This window comes from Sipha flava, unplaced genomic scaffold, assembly GCF_003268045.1.
Source record: "Sipha flava isolate LNK unplaced genomic scaffold, YSA_version1 120_pilon_pilon, whole genome shotgun sequence".
In the NCBI taxonomy this organism is placed as follows: Eukaryota; Metazoa; Arthropoda; class Insecta; order Hemiptera; family Aphididae; genus Sipha; species Sipha flava.
In genome coordinates, this window is record NW_020271746.1 from 157280 (window position 1) to 176739 (window position 19460).

General features: G+C 40.8%; 1 protein-coding gene across 4 annotated transcripts in view; it reads left to right on the plus strand.

Annotated features, from left to right (window-relative positions):
• The window catches only part of LOC112693925 (storkhead-box protein 1), a 45869-nt gene that overhangs the window by 24439 nt on the left and 1970 nt on the right, over nucleotides 1-19460 (plus strand). For 3 of the 4 annotated variants that reach the window (XM_025569194.1, XM_025569195.1, XM_025569196.1), the window contains exons 2-7: nucleotides 7874-8052; nucleotides 9163-9358; nucleotides 9512-9729; nucleotides 10200-10449; nucleotides 11962-12147; nucleotides 14242-14405. In XM_025569194.1, the coding sequence (XP_025424979.1) occupies nucleotides 7885-8052; nucleotides 9163-9358; nucleotides 9512-9729; nucleotides 10200-10449; nucleotides 11962-12147; nucleotides 14242-14405 (1182 nt within the window). In that variant the 5' untranslated portion in view covers nucleotides 7874-7884. The remainder of the gene's footprint in view (nucleotides 1-7873; nucleotides 8053-9162; nucleotides 9359-9511; nucleotides 9730-10199; nucleotides 10450-11961; nucleotides 12148-14241; nucleotides 14406-19460) is intronic. The other variant, XM_025569197.1, reaches the window with a different exon arrangement.

Consider the following 19460-nt stretch of genomic DNA (forward strand, 5'->3'; position numbering starts at 1 on the left):
TATTATTATTATCGCACGAGAACGTATACATGCATACAGTGTGCACGTGTGCCGAGACGAGACGGTTGCCGCCGCAGATACGAGATCGGCTTGTACGCCGGGTGAGGCCAACGCGTTTGTGTTAGCGGACCGTGAATGCCGCCGGTTGAAAAACCACATCCATAAACAGACAGAGCTGCTGCTGCAGTGTCGCCATGTATCACCCTGTCTGGGGCAATACTCCGGTCGTCGAGTGCACGAACACCAAGATACCGAAGCGTTTCAACATCACCCTCAGTGTTTGAAAACCGCCGAATCGCATAACCGTCGAGGAACGTCACTTGTTTTCCGTCCGAGTGTTACGGTCGTTGATGGTTTCCGACCTGCCCGACCGCTTGAGCCCAACACTGTTGTGCTGCTGTTGGTGTAACTGTTTTGTAGTTACGGATTCCAGTGGCGTACCTGTGAACATTTTTTTTTTTTTTGGGGGGAGAGGGGGTATAAATCAATTGCACAATTTTTTATGGTTGTAATATAATCTGAAACTTTATTATAAACTATTACTAAATACCTAAAACCCATGTTGATCGCTTGATATCAATGACAACCACATTATAAAATAGTAACTATATGTGACCATCACTCCTAATCCCAATTCGGTCGAATATCGATATTTTATATTACATTGATAAGTGGATATCAAACACGATTATAATCAGTGAAAATTAAAAATATTTATAATTTGCATTATTTAAGCTGAACAATTAATTTGCATTATGGCATCAAAAAACTTCTCGGGGGGAGGGTAAATGCCCCTGTTGCCCCCCCCCCCCAGGTACAACACTGACGGATACGTGCACGTTGCCGATATCGGTTCGTCCCTTGCGCGTGTTTACTACGCGCGTATCACGATGGAGACTGTCCATCATCGTCTGGCTTACGCGAAACCGACCGCACGAACGTCGCGCACGAGCACATTGTTATCGTGTTAAACGCGTTGTGTGTTTATGATGCAGTTCACGTGCACGTAATAACCTACACGACACGCGTATGTATAAGGTACGCGCGCGAAGCGTCAGTGTTTCCCAACTTCCGTTCGTCCGCGGAACCTTTGCCAGGATACCCGCACGTTTTTCCGGAACAATATCACGAGAACACCAGACGTTAGGTATACCGCCGCAACAGTTACTACAACGTTATCGTGTAGACAAATATGTTATGATAAGATTAAGTAACGTCCTCCCGGCGAGAAGACGATCGGCTCTCGTTCATAATGATCATTTCGAAATCCTCGTTGAAATCGAAAAAAAATGTTATTTATACTTTGCCGAATTCTGCACGGGACGCCAGCCGGTAAGCGCTTGCGGTACGTACACGTTGGCCGCGTGTTGTCGTGAAGCTCGTGGACGACGGTCCAGTGGTAAAGGACGTCGGTAGTGCGGCGGCGGACATCTGTGGACGGAGGAGGCGCGCCGTGATGAAAGCGACTCCTATTCGGACGACAGCACGACGTAGGCGGTTTCGCTCGCACCCGTACGCGGTCGGAGACACTGGTGCTTACGCACTTGCGCCGCTTGTCGTCCGGGCCCGCGGGCTGCTCACGCGCTACAATCACGTCGAGACGCGAAGTCGTGAAGCTTAGGGAAAAGCTATTACGATTGCCGACACCGACCGAACGATGAAGATAAGATGTACGCGTTGCTATTTATTTTTTTTCTGCTGCGCGCGAAATTTAGCTTAACCGATGGGATGACGGATTCGAGGCCGTTTACGTGATGATGGATCGGCTACGAGAGACAGAGAGTGAGAGAGAGAGAGAGAGAGAGAGAGAGAGAGAGAGAGAGACAGAGACAGAGACAGAGACAGAGACAGAGAGTGAGACAGACAGACAGACAGAGAAAGAGAGAGAGAGATGGAGAGAAAAAAAAATCTCATAATTTTATATGTACTAATACGTTTAGTCGGATTGTTTCACCGAGTTCTCTGGCGCGTACGGTCCCGATACCAAACGTATATTGTGTGCAAATCAGTGTTCGGCGACCGGTCCGCCGCCGCACAGCCGAGATCCCGCGTGTATGTGTTCAAATACGTCGGTAACGTATACGAAAACCGAGTTGGGAAACGATCGACGCCGTCTTGTGCAACGCGCAAACATGATTTATTGCCGTCGTAACAGTGTACGAGCGCGGTCGCGCATTCTGAAAATCTAAAACTATTATTATCGTAATTGAACCGTCCGATCATTTTTAATCACCGATTGTTTTAGGACTCGGCGTGCGGTTTTTTTCTTCCAATTAAAACGCTGCATCGCGCGGTCCACGGTCGTTACCCCTTTACTATTATTTATCGCGGGCGATATTTTGAACGGTTCTTTTATCGTTTTCATATCCACGTCGAATCCGGATGGCCAGACTGTAGAGATGGGCCCGACTCCGCGGTCCGGCGTCAACACCGCACTGGATTTCGTGCGCGTGCGTAACACTATAACGCCGACGGGGGTCGTGTTTTGGATTTTATCACGGACCGGTGTTGAAGCGCGTTCGATCCTAGATTTCGGCCGTATCGCGAAAATTTTATTTTTTAATCAAATTTTATTTATACTTTTTAATTGTATAAAAATAATATCGTAATCCCTTGCATCGAAGTGTTTAACACACAATGTATAAAGATGTTATATATTTTTTAATAATCGCATAAGCGTTTGGATGCTGACAAGACTTGACAAAAACCACGAGAATATGAAACTTTTTGTTGTTGTTTGAAATCCAAAAAAACTCTTTCGACGATTTTGCTGTACCGATAATTATAATCATATTATGCCGTAGAAATACCGCACGAAATCGTATGTCCGAGAACGTGTTCTTCCACACCACCGACCAAAAGTCGTTGTTCGCCACGTAGTATATTGTTATGCGCATAACGAATACATCTTTTTTTTCGAAAGTCTTCTTGCGCCGTGCGTGTCGCACGCGTTCTCGACACGTACATTATACAGCGTGCGCGGCGGCGGCGGCGGCGTTCGGTCTTCGGATCGGTTTGACGGCCAGTCGCAGTTTCGTTAACGGTACATTTGTACAACCGACACAACAATCAGTAGGCGGTGTAGGATTTCGCGCGTTGACGGAATGAATTTCGAAAAGGTTCCCTTTGTAGTGTGTGCGTGTGACGTATTCGACCGTCCAGGGTCGTGGCGAGTGTCCGCGTATTTCGAAAGATCATTTTTCAAGACGCGTGTTAATTCGGCTTCGCGAATCGCGTTTTACCGGCCGGACGGCGGACACGTGCGCGGTGCACGTAAAACAACAATGACGACGAACGATCACGGCCGTCCGATCGAAATAGAAAACAATAGACCGGTTGTTGTGGCTTCAAGGTTACCGCGATCGCAAACGTAAACATACATAACATTACGGCTGCCACGCCATGTCCGTAAGTAACGGCAGCCCGGTGTTGAAGCATCATACGCGTAAAATGCCCCAACTGAAATCGGATATAGCACGCGAACACGCGCTCTCCGGTGCATTCGTAGGGCGTTTCTCGCACCCCCGGTCCTATCCCCGATCCTGCCGCTATCGCAAGCGTACCATTGCAACGCAGTACCGGAGTTCGCCGGCCCCGTCAGCCGCCTCCGCGGATCCTGTCGGATATTAGTGCACGTATACACGTATACGCGTGGAGATCAGGGTTATTATTTCTGGTCGTCTCGGGCGTTCGCACGTAACCGTACAATGCATTATGTAGCGTAGCGTACGGTTTTACAGCCATATGCGAGTGCGTCGAACGGTCCTGCAGGACTCGCACGTATGACGTGGCCCTCGCGTGCTTCGGATTGAAACGTAATATGTGTGTTTCGTCCGGAAACGGGGAAAAATGGGGAATGAAGCGTACAATGTACACGCACGTACAGTTATACATCGTTTCATCGGCGAGTTCCTGAACCGACATGCAACGTAAACAACAAATATAAATACAATGTAATATATATATATATATGCATGTTTGTGTGTGGTAGTGGAAAATCAAATTACTTTTACTTTAAACCCACAGCACATGGTTTTTTATACAACACGCATTAACGCGACGCCGAAAACCTTCGATGGAATAATAATAATAAACTTCAACGAATCGAGTAATCGGTAAACAGGCAATTTTTCAATGCACACAGCAAGTGATTCGTATCCGACGATTTACCGCAACGTTAATGATTATCCGTCACGTTTTCGTAGAAGCATAAAAGTTCACCTTTTCCCGTCCTCGAGAACAGTGAACGCCACGTATGATTGATACGATTGATTCGTGTTTGCGTTGAGAGTATCGTAATAGGAGAGTAGTAACTTCCTATAATATATTTCTAGTAGGCATCTGTTTTTATTTTTTACGGCATCGTGCAAATCTAACGTATTGTTAAAAATATATTCTACAGCAGCGGTTCTCACACTGTGGTACGCGTACCCCTTGGGGGTACTCGAGATTTTTTAAAGGCCACGAGTGTGGCCAACAAACCTTTAAATTTAAATTATTTACGAGGAAAAGGTTGTTCAAGTTTAAAAGTAAATATGGAAACAAGTTAAATGTTGACGATGATTTAAGGTTGTATTTAACTAAATTAAAGTGGTACATTGTTTATAAAAGTTTGAGTATCCCTGCTCTACAGGTAACTGTTTCATAAATATTTGTCTATTTATTCGTATAAGAATAATAATTTGTGATCATAAAACTTTTACGCTATTTTCAAAATCGATATTAATCGCAATTCAACTGTTTAAAAATAAGTTTTTATCCGCAGCGGATTAATGTTTTCCGAAATAATACATTCTTTTGACAGAAATCGTTTAAAATGTAATTTCATTTTCGTTTAATACTATTATCAACATTGAATTCCAGTGGGTTTGAAACTGACGTTTAAAATATTAACGGCTACCATGTTCACCTTTATTGCCTGAAATTATACACTCACATTTTTACATTAGTCGTCATCCGTGGAACATTTATAAATGTTTAAGGTATTATCATTGCATATTTGCGCAAAGCCCATTGAAATGCAGAATATTTATTTAGAAAAATTACGAAACCGATTTTTTTTTTTTTCGGTCGAACCATTAGAAAAATGATGTGAACCGCGTTATGATGAAGCACATATTTTAGTTTAATGAATAGCGTACGTAGCTATGTGTGACCTAAATGCATTTGAGCAGATGGTTTAAAGTTTCATAAGCGATCATCACCATCTATATTATTATGATAAAAAGGTGCTCTGAAATTTGAACAGCTGCGATTGAACACGTCGAGCACACCCCCATTCATTAGTTTTTTTCTATGCTCGGTATGAACATAATGTATAGTAATCGAGCTATGGAGGTTTTTCGGCACGTGTTATTCGAATCACGCGAGGAAATAATAATTCGTCGTTAGACATACGACGGTTTGAGTGTGAATAATCGTTTTTATCGTTTTACGCTGTAGAAGATAATATATATAGATACATGTAATTTCGTGTTTCGTAATAATAATAATTATTTCCTTGTGAGAGGTGATTAAAAATTGCGTGGGGAGAGATCGACAAATGATTATTCGAGCCTCCGCATTTGTCTAATAAGTTAACAGTTTTAAGATAAATTATTAATTAACAATATAATAAACCGTTGAAAATCGGTGTTATGCGTGTAAAACACAGATGTATAATTTATTCTGAATATTCATTTTTATACCACTTATATACATCGCACGTATACATTTCCCGTTAATTATAATAATAATATAACACTACGTTCTCCGCGAATGTTAATGATATTATTGATGATCGCTAAGTTGTTTGTTATAATGTTTTGTAACGTTAGTTTTCTATTATTAACAATACAACAGTACCTATAATAAAACGACTGGCTGAGGCACATTGAAATAAAAATAAAATAAAAAAAAAAAAAAAAACAAGAAAGAAAGAAAAAAATAACTGCGTTATACTCTGTTATACATCCGACTTTCCACTAAACAATCATAGTCGTGTGTGACCATACATGTATAGTGTTAAACGGGAAAAAATACGAACACACTCGCGTACGACATCGAACGATGCAAATCCTGCGGATTAATGTACATGGGACAGTGTCTGAGTTCAATATTTATGGTTCGTGAATCGAAAATAAATCTATAGGATTGTTTTGTGTCGCTTAGAAATCGCTTACACTTTTTCTCATACAGTAGGGTATGCGTTTCCTTCGTTCCGAGTGAAATTCGTGTCAGATATCGTAAGGCGCAAAGTGTACGGATATGGGAGTTTTGCGAAAAAGTAATTGTAAAGTAAAAAATAAACGTTGCATCTGTACACGTATACGCGTCGTAATGGAATTATTTCAATTACTACACGTTCACGAGCTACACGTTAAGTGGTTATTAAAAAATCCTAAAAAAAAAAAAAAAACGCCTCACCAAGCGTTTGCGATTCATTTCAATTTCGTATGTTGGCGTCGATATTACTACGAATTGACAGACGACTTTGTTTGATCAGTAAAAATAACGTACAGTATATTTACAACGAAAAGAATAAACAATAAAACAAAATATGAACTATACACATCGTACGTATTTAAACAAAACAACAATAACAATAATAAGACTAATGCAAATGTTTATAGTAACATACTAATATGTACACGTTACCGTCGTGTTCGTCACCGCGGATATAAGAAGAACATATAGGTAGCACACGATATACTATCAACAAGTATTATCAAAAATAGGTACTCCGGAGTAACCGCCTTTTGGAACCGCGTAATGATGTACCTCTAACCGAGATTTCTCTTTCGATTCTCAACTTGATTTAAAAAAAAAAAAAAATCTAATAACGAATATTAATCATTAATTTTATACTATATTCGCTTACGTTTTTCTTTTGGCATTCAAAATTATTCGTATGCTTTTCGTCAACTATGAAAACTACACTCGAACAAATAAACATGGTACGTTCGACGTCGGCAACGTAAACGGAAACCGCGTTGCGCGTGCTCGCATCGGCACACGCGATCTGCATTACGATCCGATCGTATAACGAGAAACGTCTAGTGTGAATCCTGACGCGGCGCACCGTCGTCGTCGTATTCGGTTTCGCGCGTTTTGCATTAGTATTCCCGTGGGACTAATAGAAAACCAGATCCGTGAAAGTCGAACGCCGCGCGTTTTCTTAAAAAAAAAAAAAAAAAAACAAAACGGTACGCGCGTATAATGCAGTATAATAATAGTCGAACTGACGTGTCGCGCCCTAATATGTCTATTGGAATCCGTATGGGCACGGGATCCATACGGCGTGTACACCCTTTGCGCGTTAACGGACCGTATAATATATATTGTTATTTGCTCTGTACCGGACATCGGTTTAACGTTATATGCGTACACATGGACGCGTGTTGTTATCGAGACGGTAATTAAAAAAAAAAAAAATAAAAAAAACCATCGATTCCGAGCACTTGTCGTGTGCGTGTGTGCGTGCGAAATGTGAAAGTTATGCGTGTGTGTGCGCGTGCGTTTTCAATCCCGATACTTCGCGAAACTCCGGAGGAAACGAGGGTACGCACCGCGCGGGGCAGGACGACCGACGGCTCCGCGAAACCAGTTTGTACCAAACTAGTCTCCCGGCACGAAACGTTCTGCCGGCCGTGCGTACACGCGAATGATTTGCCCGCTAACACGACCGTACACTGTAGGCGCGCGCGTCTGTGTGCTTATACGCCTATCCTGTGTACGCCATTGCGATTCCTGACCGCCGCTAGGGGCACGCGCGCGGAGACTTCAACGACCCCCTGCGCTAACAAACCTCTAAACCGTGGCTGCGGCGGCGTTGATAACAGTGATATTGATCGAATCACGCGTCTAACCGGTACGGGGCCGTTTGTGTTGACAGATCGGTGAACGATGAGCGGTCGCAGCAGGATCAAAAGTCCCGTGGGATGCAGATGCCACTACATACTGAAACGATGTATGGCCATCCATCTGCAGAAACAGTCGCTCGTCCGGCACGTACCGCAACAGACGGAAGCATCGCCGTACTGGATGTACGACAACGGGTATCTAATATTTCAGGTGAATACACCGAATGGTTGTTTACGGACGTGCACGGTATTTATGTGTTCTCGCGAGGCCATCCGTCGTCGACCGTTTTGCAGTACAACCGTGTAGTAGTTGTACCAATATGGTTGTTGTTTTTTTTTTTTTTTATACATATTTATTTGTACCGTAAGACCACAGTGATCGCTTTCAACGTACGATACGCGTATTAACTTTTCGAACGTCTCATCAGAATATCTTACTTTATTGTTGCGTACTTTTTCAATTTCAATTTTGCTATACCACGTTATCCGAAATAGTTGTTTTAGGCTACACTCTTTGAGTAATGAAACGTTTTACTGCCGTCCTTCGTAAAATATCTTATTCGTTTCACGACAGAATCACGATACAATCTATAATTCTTACGTATACGGTACGCGTATATATATAACGCATAAAATGGTAGGCTAATTAAGAATGTTAACCGTTCGTTTTCTTATAGTAGGTACACAATATTTTCGGTCAAACGATAACCGACCGCTGCGTAGTGCTATATTCATTATGGAGTATGCGTTACAAAAAAAAAATTTGTTCCCGTGATACTCGTTGTACTGCTTACAGGCATTGATATTATAGTTACGATTCGCTACGGTCGAGTCCATTTATAATTTAATACGACTTAATTTACATCTTACGGCGTATTCGTGTATTTTATCGATGCGTTTTAATTTACAACATTTATTTTAAGAAATAATGAAACACGCTTGCACACGATTAAATACGAATAAATGGTCCGGTAATGAGATTCGTTTATCTGCAGGTATGAACGTACAATCGATATCCGTAGAGTAATAATTTATTATTATTATTGTTGATTTCTTGCAGTGACTACAGCCTAATTACGCGTAAGATTTTCAACAATACTAGTTTCTATCAAATAGATATATATATATATATATATATATATATATATATATATATATATACTACAGTTATGGCTATAAATTTATATATTGTGCACATGTGATTATTGTACTTTCGAAAGTCGATGTAATAAATTTCAGTTCAACGGGTTCCCGCGAAATCATTGTTTTCCGTATTATGATAAGTGTCACGGGAGATGTATTTATTGTACACTGTTTTCAGAGCTTTTTGGAATCCAATCTAAAATGCGTCTGGAATCGAAGTCTCGTGGAGGCGATGCAAGTGGTGAAATACGAGGGGTACGTATCACCTGGTGTGTTATTGCTCACCGGCGATCCGTGTTCCATGGAAGTGATCAGAGGGGCCTGGTGTCGTAATGTGCTCAGGCCACCGAACAGTTACGTGATCACTAAAATTGGTAAGATATATCGTTTTGCATATATTACAATCGTTGTACGTAAACGCATTCATTAATCAGACAACATCGCACCTGGTGTTTGCACACATCGCAATGATAATGTATAATGGTACTGCTGGTAATTATTGTATTGACGTTATGTAACGCTATCAGGTGACGTCGAAGACTGTGTAGTGGAAGACCTGAATCAAGGACAATTCACGCCACTGTCCGAAGCCCTGTGTCTAGTCATATTGGAGTTGACCAGCGCCAACCAAAATGCCACAATCGACACTGTACGTTCGGCCCTAAAAATATTCTTCTCCAACATTCAACCACCGGCCGAACACATTATTTACGATGCGATGGTCAATCTCATGTCCGAAAATAAGGTGATTTGTCATTATATAGACATGAAAGAAATTATCTAACCAAGTTTCATTTCAACGCGATATAATTATATTTATTTAAGTATACCCGTCCTCTAATAAATGTTTTGTATCAAGCTTATTTCCAAACAATACATTTTATCGAAATTATTTTATTAAGTAGTTTTAGATACTTAGCTTACTATTTTATTCGTATGAACAAATTTAAAAATATACATGTCTGTAGTATTAAAATACAGTACCATGTTAACACAAGACGAAAATGATATATAGTGGTCTTCAATTGAATGAATTGAATTTGCAAATTATGTACAGGATAGCAACAAATATATGTATATAATATATATATATATAAATATATACTATATATTTATATTATTCTTGGTCTTACAATAAATATCTTCGTAAACCGGTTTTGTCAACTGAATTGTTGTTCGGATAATGTAATAATACAGCATAATGGTATTTTACAGATATACCAGACCTCCAGGGGTTATTTTGTTGTAACACCAGAGGTGCAACGACTAGTTGGTTCAGCGACCGCTAGCCCTGCACACAGTTTACGATTGGGAGGAAGTAGCCGGTACAGTCCAAGCAAAAAAGGATTTTTAATGACTACGGAGGAAGCGTACGTGAAGGTGCACGGAGACATCGAAACCTTAAGAGATGGAGATCAAACCCACCAGAACATACAGACGAACTTGGCAGACATCATCTCCGGTGGTAAGTTTACCCATACAATATTAACCTTAAAACATTAGTCTTCAAGGAGTCAACATCAGGTTGTTTGGTTTGTTATTTTTGAGCGAAAGGCGATAGCTATAATATAAATCAATACGTGATCAACCACGAGCTGATACTTCGTACATTATTTTTACTCAAGCACGTATGAAGTAAAAATCGATATAATACTTAGTACCTACTAACTAGAGCGACATAATAATCAATCTACTTTTTTCAACCAAATTCTATTCTGCTCCGTATAACGTTAAACATTTGTTGAGGTTCCGAGAGAAATCAATGCACTCGAAAGAAATGCTTCAGTTTAATAAAAATATACTGTATGTCGCATATCCGTTTGATCTGAAAGGTACCGGTCGCAATGCAACATTAGAAATTGTAATACCCTTGATAACGAAAAGATAAATACAAAAGGTGAACGTCGGACGGTAAACGTGTCAACAACGTTCATCAAGTATCCGGTCGTACCTATCTAAGATAAAAAATGATAAAAAAAAAAATAATGTACAGGTATACCTCCTCGTCCTCTGTCCTTCCGACACTCAACACCGATGGCCGACATCGGAGTTTTTGTTGCTAAACAGGTGAAAGGACTAGATTTTATTTAAAACCGTACGTATGTACATATTCATTTATGACACACGGTTTTACTGTTGTAAAAACATATTTAGTGTTTTTTCTATCATTAATCTGTAATCAAGTCCAACCTATTAGTGTGTCATGGGTGTATGTCGCGGTCTGCACACACACACACACGCTCTTATATTATTTTTTAAAACAATATTATACGTACGATACGTATCATAGGTATTTTATATTTATTTTTCTCGCAGACCCGTACCAGCAACCGATGACTTACGTGACGTATCCATCTATAATGGTACTAAGTGGGTTACGGTGAACTACACCATGTTTTGTCGTATTCCCGTGCATAAAACTAGAGACATTTCAGTAATGTGATCTGGTGATCCCAAAACTTAGTGGCTTCAGCTTAAACTTTTATTGATTTTTATACAAAGTTATAACATATGTTATACCACACGGTCTACTAGCAAGATTTTTGAATTTTTAAAAAAGTGCTCGATCTCGGTATGTACTTTGGCGCACTACAGTAAACCTAAATCTGTACAAACCTGGGAAACGGTTAAGAAATGTTGTTTCGCAGTAGCGTGGTATGCCTGACCAATACCCTTTGAAAAGTCCACATTTTTTACCAGTCAAAATACGTGTGAACCAGTGAAAAACCCTCTTGAAATACGTAATTATCTTAATTTTAACCCGTTCCACTCTCCTAATACGTACCTACATTAATTTTTTTTCAAATTCAAACACCCTACCACCCCTCGATAGTAAATCCTGGTAGCGCTACATGTTTGAAGTGTACGATTCTGCGTTGCCCCCTCTCCGCCCACAAGTGTGCGCACAGTTGATACTCGCTCGTCGCGTCATGACCGGTGTGATATTTTAACGTCAAAACGTGTTTGTTTTTCGCAGGGAATTGCAACGACAAAACACTGTCGCCCAGGAGGGACGCGTCCGGAAAACTCGAGAGGCGCAACTCGCTCAGGAGCGGTTCGACGTCCCGTCGCCTGGCCACGCTGCAGCGAAGCGGTTCCATGAGACATATATCAAACAAAAACAAAAACGACGAATACGGCGTGCCGTCCGCGGAGTGTGCGAGTACGACCAGCGAAACTCTGCGCACACCGACCACGGCCCGCGCCGCGTAAACCGACCCGGTCCATAGATCGTGAACAGACGTGTCCGAATGTATCGGAAAATATCGTATTGCGGCATGGATAGGACGCGCGTCGCCGGTGCACATGTAGTAGTGGTACGGCCAAAACGAGAATTTTGGCGACGACCAAAGACACGGTATCATAACTACCTGTTCCGTAAGTGTGCGGTTCGAACCGCAACTCTCTTTTTCCCTTATCGCTCCGTGCACGATTGCCCACAGCGGCAGTCATGAGTTCCTTGATCGGTCTCTGCGGGCCGTCGCGTACGTGACGTGACGATATGAATAGGTTCCCCAGTTTCCTTCTGACGGTCTTTCGGCCGACACATTTTAAGCCCCTGCGTACGTCCGGGGACCTGTTGTACAAAATCGCGCGTAAAACAACATCGTAAACGAATTAAAATGTCGGTGTTGGTTTTTTCTTCGATCGCTGTAATCCCGATGCAAGTCGCGTCGCAATGAACAAAAAAACCGACGGAAATTATAAACACTTGCGACGTTCTTCGAAACAATGTAAGCTGAAAAAAAAAACTGACCGCCGGCTAACGACGGGCAATTTTCTCTTCTAAAAACGTCGTAATCGATACGTGCGTAACGTGTAACGTCGTCCCGAAAGACTGTTGCATCGTCACAACGCGGTGGTGAATGAGAAATTGCGTGTTTGTACATGGATAATTTCCTAAAAATCACCAATTACATTAAGATAAATATTTTTTTTCAACACAACTGCGCCACGGCCGTACACACGATATTATTTTCTTATGGAAAAAAAAAAGAGGTCCACCTTTGCCCAACCTTTCCGAATATAACATATTTCATTATATGAAGATATATTATATCGCATGTTTAAGTAACATTATGTGTACCCGATTGACGCTAGCCCTGTACACACCGGGGTCCCTCTTAAGCTATACAAATGTCGGGAGTTGTTCTTTGGGTCTTTTCCAGTACAGGGCGCCCACCCGTCACATTATTAGTACAAAGACCAATACATTTGTTACATTACCTGTATAATGCGCGCGTAAAACGGTCGGATACGATAAAATATTCCACTGATATATGCGACTTCTCGGAGAAAAAACCCGCCCCTGTCCTCAAACGTCGCACTCACTATAATTACCTGCTGTTGCAACTGGTACATATAAATGTATTGGTAGTGTAAAAGGTGAAGTCTTTTCGCGAACCCACGCAATGTCAACATGATTTTACATACCGCAGATATTAAATACCATTTTATCGCTCACTGGACGGTATGTTTTATAATCATAGGTAATACGATACAATCGACAGAGCCTGTGGACGAGATGTCTTACGCCCGTAAATCTTTATTCATATCGCTATGAGCGCGCACAGAGTATGTACAAGGTATGCAGTCGCATATCCTGAACGTAAAACCGGAAATTTTTATCGTCGAATGATCTTAGTTTATCATTTTTACAGTTCTTATTTCTTATAAAGTCTAGCAGCTTAACAAAATATTATTATACTGCAGCGAACAAATTTAAATGTATAAATAAAATGTTAAATTAGCGGAATGTTTCTTGTTTTTTTTTTTTTTTTAAAAAGAATGCAATATTCACTTTCCATGACCACGTATCATCAACGATTTAAAAAATGCTACGAACAGTTTAAAAAAAAAAAAGAAAGGAAAAATCATTGATATAAACACAATAAGCAATCAAAAACTTATTTATTTATTTATTTTATTGTTTACGAACGTTGTGAAATATTTTAACTAGTGATTTTTCATATATTTTTATTTTTTAAAATTCGACCAAAAAATTAGTTGGAGAAATAAATTTTAAATTACATTGCGAACGGTAAAGTTGAGGAGTTCATACTTGTCTTTCATTTGCTTTTGAACGTAATGTCTGCGTACGCTTATGTACACAACGCTTGTGTATACCTACTGTCCATTATATGCTATGGTATAAGGTGCACCGGCGGCGACGAGTTTATTCGGCGCGGCTCGCGGTCGAGTGAAACGTCCGTGCGAACATTAACACTGTACATGATCGTTTGTTTCTCTTCCGCAGAAAAGTCTCCGGGCATATTTTCAAGACTATTCGGCAGCCGCAGGTCGACTTCCAAGTCTCGGAAGTCCAACAGCAGCTATTGCTGCGCCACTCAGTTCCCGCCGGACGAATGGTTCAACAGGGGCGTGCAACCCCAACAGTCGACCTCCACGCAAACGGAAAAGGTAACGCATTATAACGCAGCAGTACGCAAATGCTTTACGACTGCACTACATAATTACACCGTTATCAGTGATGTATTGCAAAAATAAATCATGGTTTATACGCCTTATTTCATGCAGTAACTATTATATGGTAGGAACCAAAAAAACTCACTCGTGAACTACACATCCTTAATTATGAATATCTGATGACAGAAACTTGTTGTTAAATGATAACAAATTTGAATTTTTCATTAAAAAAAAAAAAAATAATACTATAACCGATAACGCGATCGTTGTAGACTTTAACGTTCGTGCGCACGTAAATTACTCGTACTCGCAGACACGATACGTATCGAACACTATCTTACAATAATATTATGGCGTTGTTGTGTGCTGCACGTTCGGCAAAAGCGTTCGCGGGGGAGTTGAAACCCTCTCGTTGTAAATGTAAATGATTTGTTTTCCCGTTTCGTTAAACGTGTACATACGGTCGGTCGTGTAGCGTACAAAGTGCCCGTAAAAGTCGTGTAGGCATTATTTACGGGATAGAACGAATGGTTTATTTCATTAAGGTATCAAATCGTATTGGTATTGGAAGCGTAAAACATTTTTAACGTATTATTACAAAACCAATGGCAACGTAGCACGTATATATCCAAGGCGTAGGATATATAGTTTTGCATTTCATGACGTTATAACATAGCAGAATATATACGTATGTTTACAACGTTTTAATATCCGGCTTTAGCTTTTACGACGTCGGTAACAATATAATTGTTATTAGAACACCACCGTATAATGAATCATGTGACTACGCGCCTCACACATGAGGTTCATTTATATATATATATATATATATATCACTCTGTATAACGTGAGACTCGGCGCTGTTTCTTATCGGACACGTAACGACAAGAATATTCGTCCCCTGTTGGTCGGGTCTCCGTGAATTCCTGTCGGTCACCCATTCGAGATTTAACAACCTTTGGCGGCGACGCTCCCGTAATAGGTACCTATACCTACCTACAATAATAATGAGCCGACCTCGTCGGTTTTACGAAATCCAGTAATTCCAGTTGTGCCGTACACGTGCGGTGTTACATAAAAAAATATTTAACGCCTTCCAAGACTAAAAACGTAATACGGTGATTTTTTTTTTTTATTTATTTAATCGGGTTAATAACACTATATTACACGGCACGGCGAAAACAATAAAGACGCGTGTGCTGACAACATTGGGCGGGCTGAAGGCGATGAAATACAATTTTTAAAGTCGAAAACTGATATTTCTCCGCGCCCAATCTTCATCGAGGTAATAACCGTTGAATATTAATCGGGAAAAATTCTAGAATTCAACGCTCTGTCGCTGTTTACACACACACAAACGCGCGCGCGGATAAAGAATACTGTGTATAATAGTTATCGTTAATAAGGTAGTTCACGCGTTCAACGAGTTTACAATTATGATTGATTATTACGCGGCGGCGTGGATGGAAGACTTGCGGGGCATCGCGTTCAATTGTTGATTCATTCGGCTTGAAATACCAGTCACGATCCATCGAAATTAGGACCGCTCGTACACCGCACAGTCCCGTTTCGGCAACTTTCATAACCGAGATCTCCAGTAGTGTTTCCGCGAAAGTGTTTATTCATCATTATCTAATTGTTGCGTTTGTCGACGTAAACATTTTCGTTTTCCTTTTCCCGTCCGCGTGCAATACGTCGGCGCGTGAAAATCGAAAATGTGCTCACGGAAACGGACGACGGACGGTCTGGAAAGAGCGGCAACAAACGATCGACGTGTCAACCGACTCGCGCGGCGGTCGCGATGCCTGTCCGACGTTGCTCGCCGTAGCGTTTCTCGTCACAACTTTTTTTACCCGTATCGGCCCTGTGATCTGCGCGTATCGATTTGAACATGCGCTGTCTTCCGGCCGATACGGTTCTCGGCGGTCGAGTGACCGGTTTCCCGTCGCGCGGGAACTCCTGTGAATGGAGTTAGTAATGCCTTTCAACATTGTCACTTTTTATGAAAGTTGATCCCGAGACGGACTGTCTCTGCCTCCAGAATGAACTCAATGATCTGGTTAACCGGTTAAATACTATACGGTTGTCGTTGAATATAAATAAATGCCAGTCCGCGTCTTTTATACGACTTAATTAGAACTCCCTACAACTATACTTACTCTATTTGTGGAACCTAACCCTTGAGCGAGTATCTCTCGAGAAAGACCTGAGAATTATTTTCACTATAAATCTATACTTTCATATTGAGTGCATCTGCTGCAAAGCCTTCAAAACATTAGGCTTCATCAAACGCATCTCTTCCGATTTTAAGTTTTCATGTTCATTAAAGTCTCTCTTTTGAACACTTGTTATATCTATTGTCGAATTCGTGTCAGTCTCATGGGATCCTTACACTGCGACTAGCTCAGTTCAACTCGAAAGAGTTCAGCGCAAGTTTTTAAATTACGTTTCTTACATCCTCAAGACTGATTACTTGTAACCTTACTCACGATTATCTTCCCATTTTACAGTGTTTAAAACATAATTGTCCAGCCGACCGCAGAATTAATGCCAACTTAAGTTTTCTTTATAACTCTATAGATGCACCTGAATTATCATGCTAAATTAATTTTAGAGTTCCTAATATTCATTCTCGCACATCGGCTCCTTTTTATGTCCCCTTCAATCACACCAATTACGGACGAAACCAACCGATCGATCGTTAGATGCGCTTAGTTAACGCCTATCAAACTTAATTATTAACACTGTCACATCTGTTTTAGCGGTCTTATATTTTTAAATAAGTATATGCAAACGTTACATTAATATTACCTGTACCTCGGGCTTGCCTGTAACTAATGTAAAGTATAAAATGTAACATAATCATAAGACTGGTAACGTGTGCCCGCCGGTACACCGACCACTGTGCACGCGAAGTCTCATTAGTCTTGGCGTGTCGGAACGGTACGCGAACGGGAGGGGCCGTAGTACATCTGTTGTGCTTCTCGGATGTAGTAATTTTTTTTATTATTTTTATCTACGCAAGTCATTCCATATGTACATGTCTGAAGTCCTGCAGCGAGCGGCATGCACAACGTCGCGTAATATGTTTATTGTTCGTAACCACGCGCCGGGGGCACGCGCGGCGGTACGCGTTCGTTGGACGGTGTTCCGCGATCAGTTTTATTTTCGGAGACCGTGTACTGCACGGTCAAGCGTCCGGATAAGGCCGCCGTTTTTGCGGTTCAGACGGTGGTGGTAAAGGGTTGTAAACGTCGGCGAACGATTGAAACGCGCGCGTAGGTTTTTAATTGTCACGGGAATAGAAATTAAAGGTATTTAAACAAATCGATAGTATCGTGTGTACGCGGTGTGCATACACCGTTAATAATTACTTCATTGCAATACACTAATCGTGTGAGGGAAAACCGAACGTATATTACGAGCCAAGGCCAACGTTGAGACGTTTATAACGAATTACATTTAATACTTCTCCGCGGTGTGCTCGATACTCGAGGTGTACACGCAGTGCACCAGTGGACTCAAAACGATGTTGAGAAAGAGCTACACGGCGTACATGTGTGGCACACCCTACGTGGGAACACCGCTGCATTTGTTATAGGAGACGTTTAAGACGCGTGCGATATTTGAAATGGGATAAAAAAATCGTCACGCGCGCGAGTTTGCGCAAGGGTATCCGCGGACCGTTCGCGAGCCGACTGTACGAATAATTACAATCCGGCTCGCGGTATCGCATTCTATGACCCGTGTGCTTGCCAACTGTGACGTTGTCAACCTGACTTCAAGGTTCGCAATCCGTCGAAAAAGTTACCGATGCCTTCTTTCTCGTCGCCGTTCGATCGCGTTTATCGCAATAATATACGTAATAAATAGTAATAATAATAAATAAACATAACTTTAATTATTCATTTTTTGTGGTTTATTAGTGTCGATGAATACGTTTCCCTTGAATCTCGAATGTTTTTCCCAGATTGCATCAATTATTTATGATTTGTACTTTTGCAACCAGTTGTAGCTGTTATATTCTCATAACTTTAGATTCATTTTTTCCTATTACAAAATATGATTAATTTTTTATCAAATATTTTAGAATCAATTACATTTGATTTGACAAACATTAGTCGAAATACAGGTCCCTTACTCTTAAACTTAAACTGTAGAGCCCCATTTACGACGTTTCGTCGAACGTCCGGGCACACCCGGCACCCCTATGCGTACGTTTATGCCTACAACGTATCGTATCCTGTGTAAATCTATAACACAAATTACACTGCTGAACCACTTACATTTGTGAACTCTTCTGAACCATCATATAAATACAGGTATAATAGGGCAATAAATATAATTTACATACTTTAGTTATTATTTTAGAATGCGTTGAATACTATACACTATACACCACACCCTTCTTGACGTATTGATAAAACCGAAACCAATTAAACATATGATCATTGTAACACGCAATCCAACAGAATACGGGCCCGTTCGTAACAACATACATAACATAAACTGTAATATTACATGCGCGTGTTCATGCTGCGCACTGACTTTTAATATTTATTTGAAAATCACGTAACGAAAAAAAAAGTTAAAAAATTATATATATGTATTATACGAATATAAATACTAGTGTGTAACAAACGATAACCGAAATTAGATCTTGTAATCGTCCTATTATAAAGGTAATCGTTTCTATGCGCAGGCATTTTTAACGGAGGGACGTAATAATACACAAGAGTTCTGTCTACGCTTATTGATATCTTTAAGGTGGTGTTGATTTCTCGTTAAACGTCGATTAACTAGTAAGCTTCCGATAACCAATAAGGTCATAGTGAAAGCTAACGATCATATCGTTAAAGCTGTCCCGTCCGCCAAGGTACAGTTAACGAAAACCATAAGATTAATTTACCGCTCAGGTTGATTATTTTCCTTGTACAGTTGTGACGCTGAACGTTCGTGTATTGATATCACAAACGTCGGCACGACTTAAATTTTTGTGCGAACTGTAACTCGCGCGTTGCAATACGTGATAATATGATTTCGGCCGTT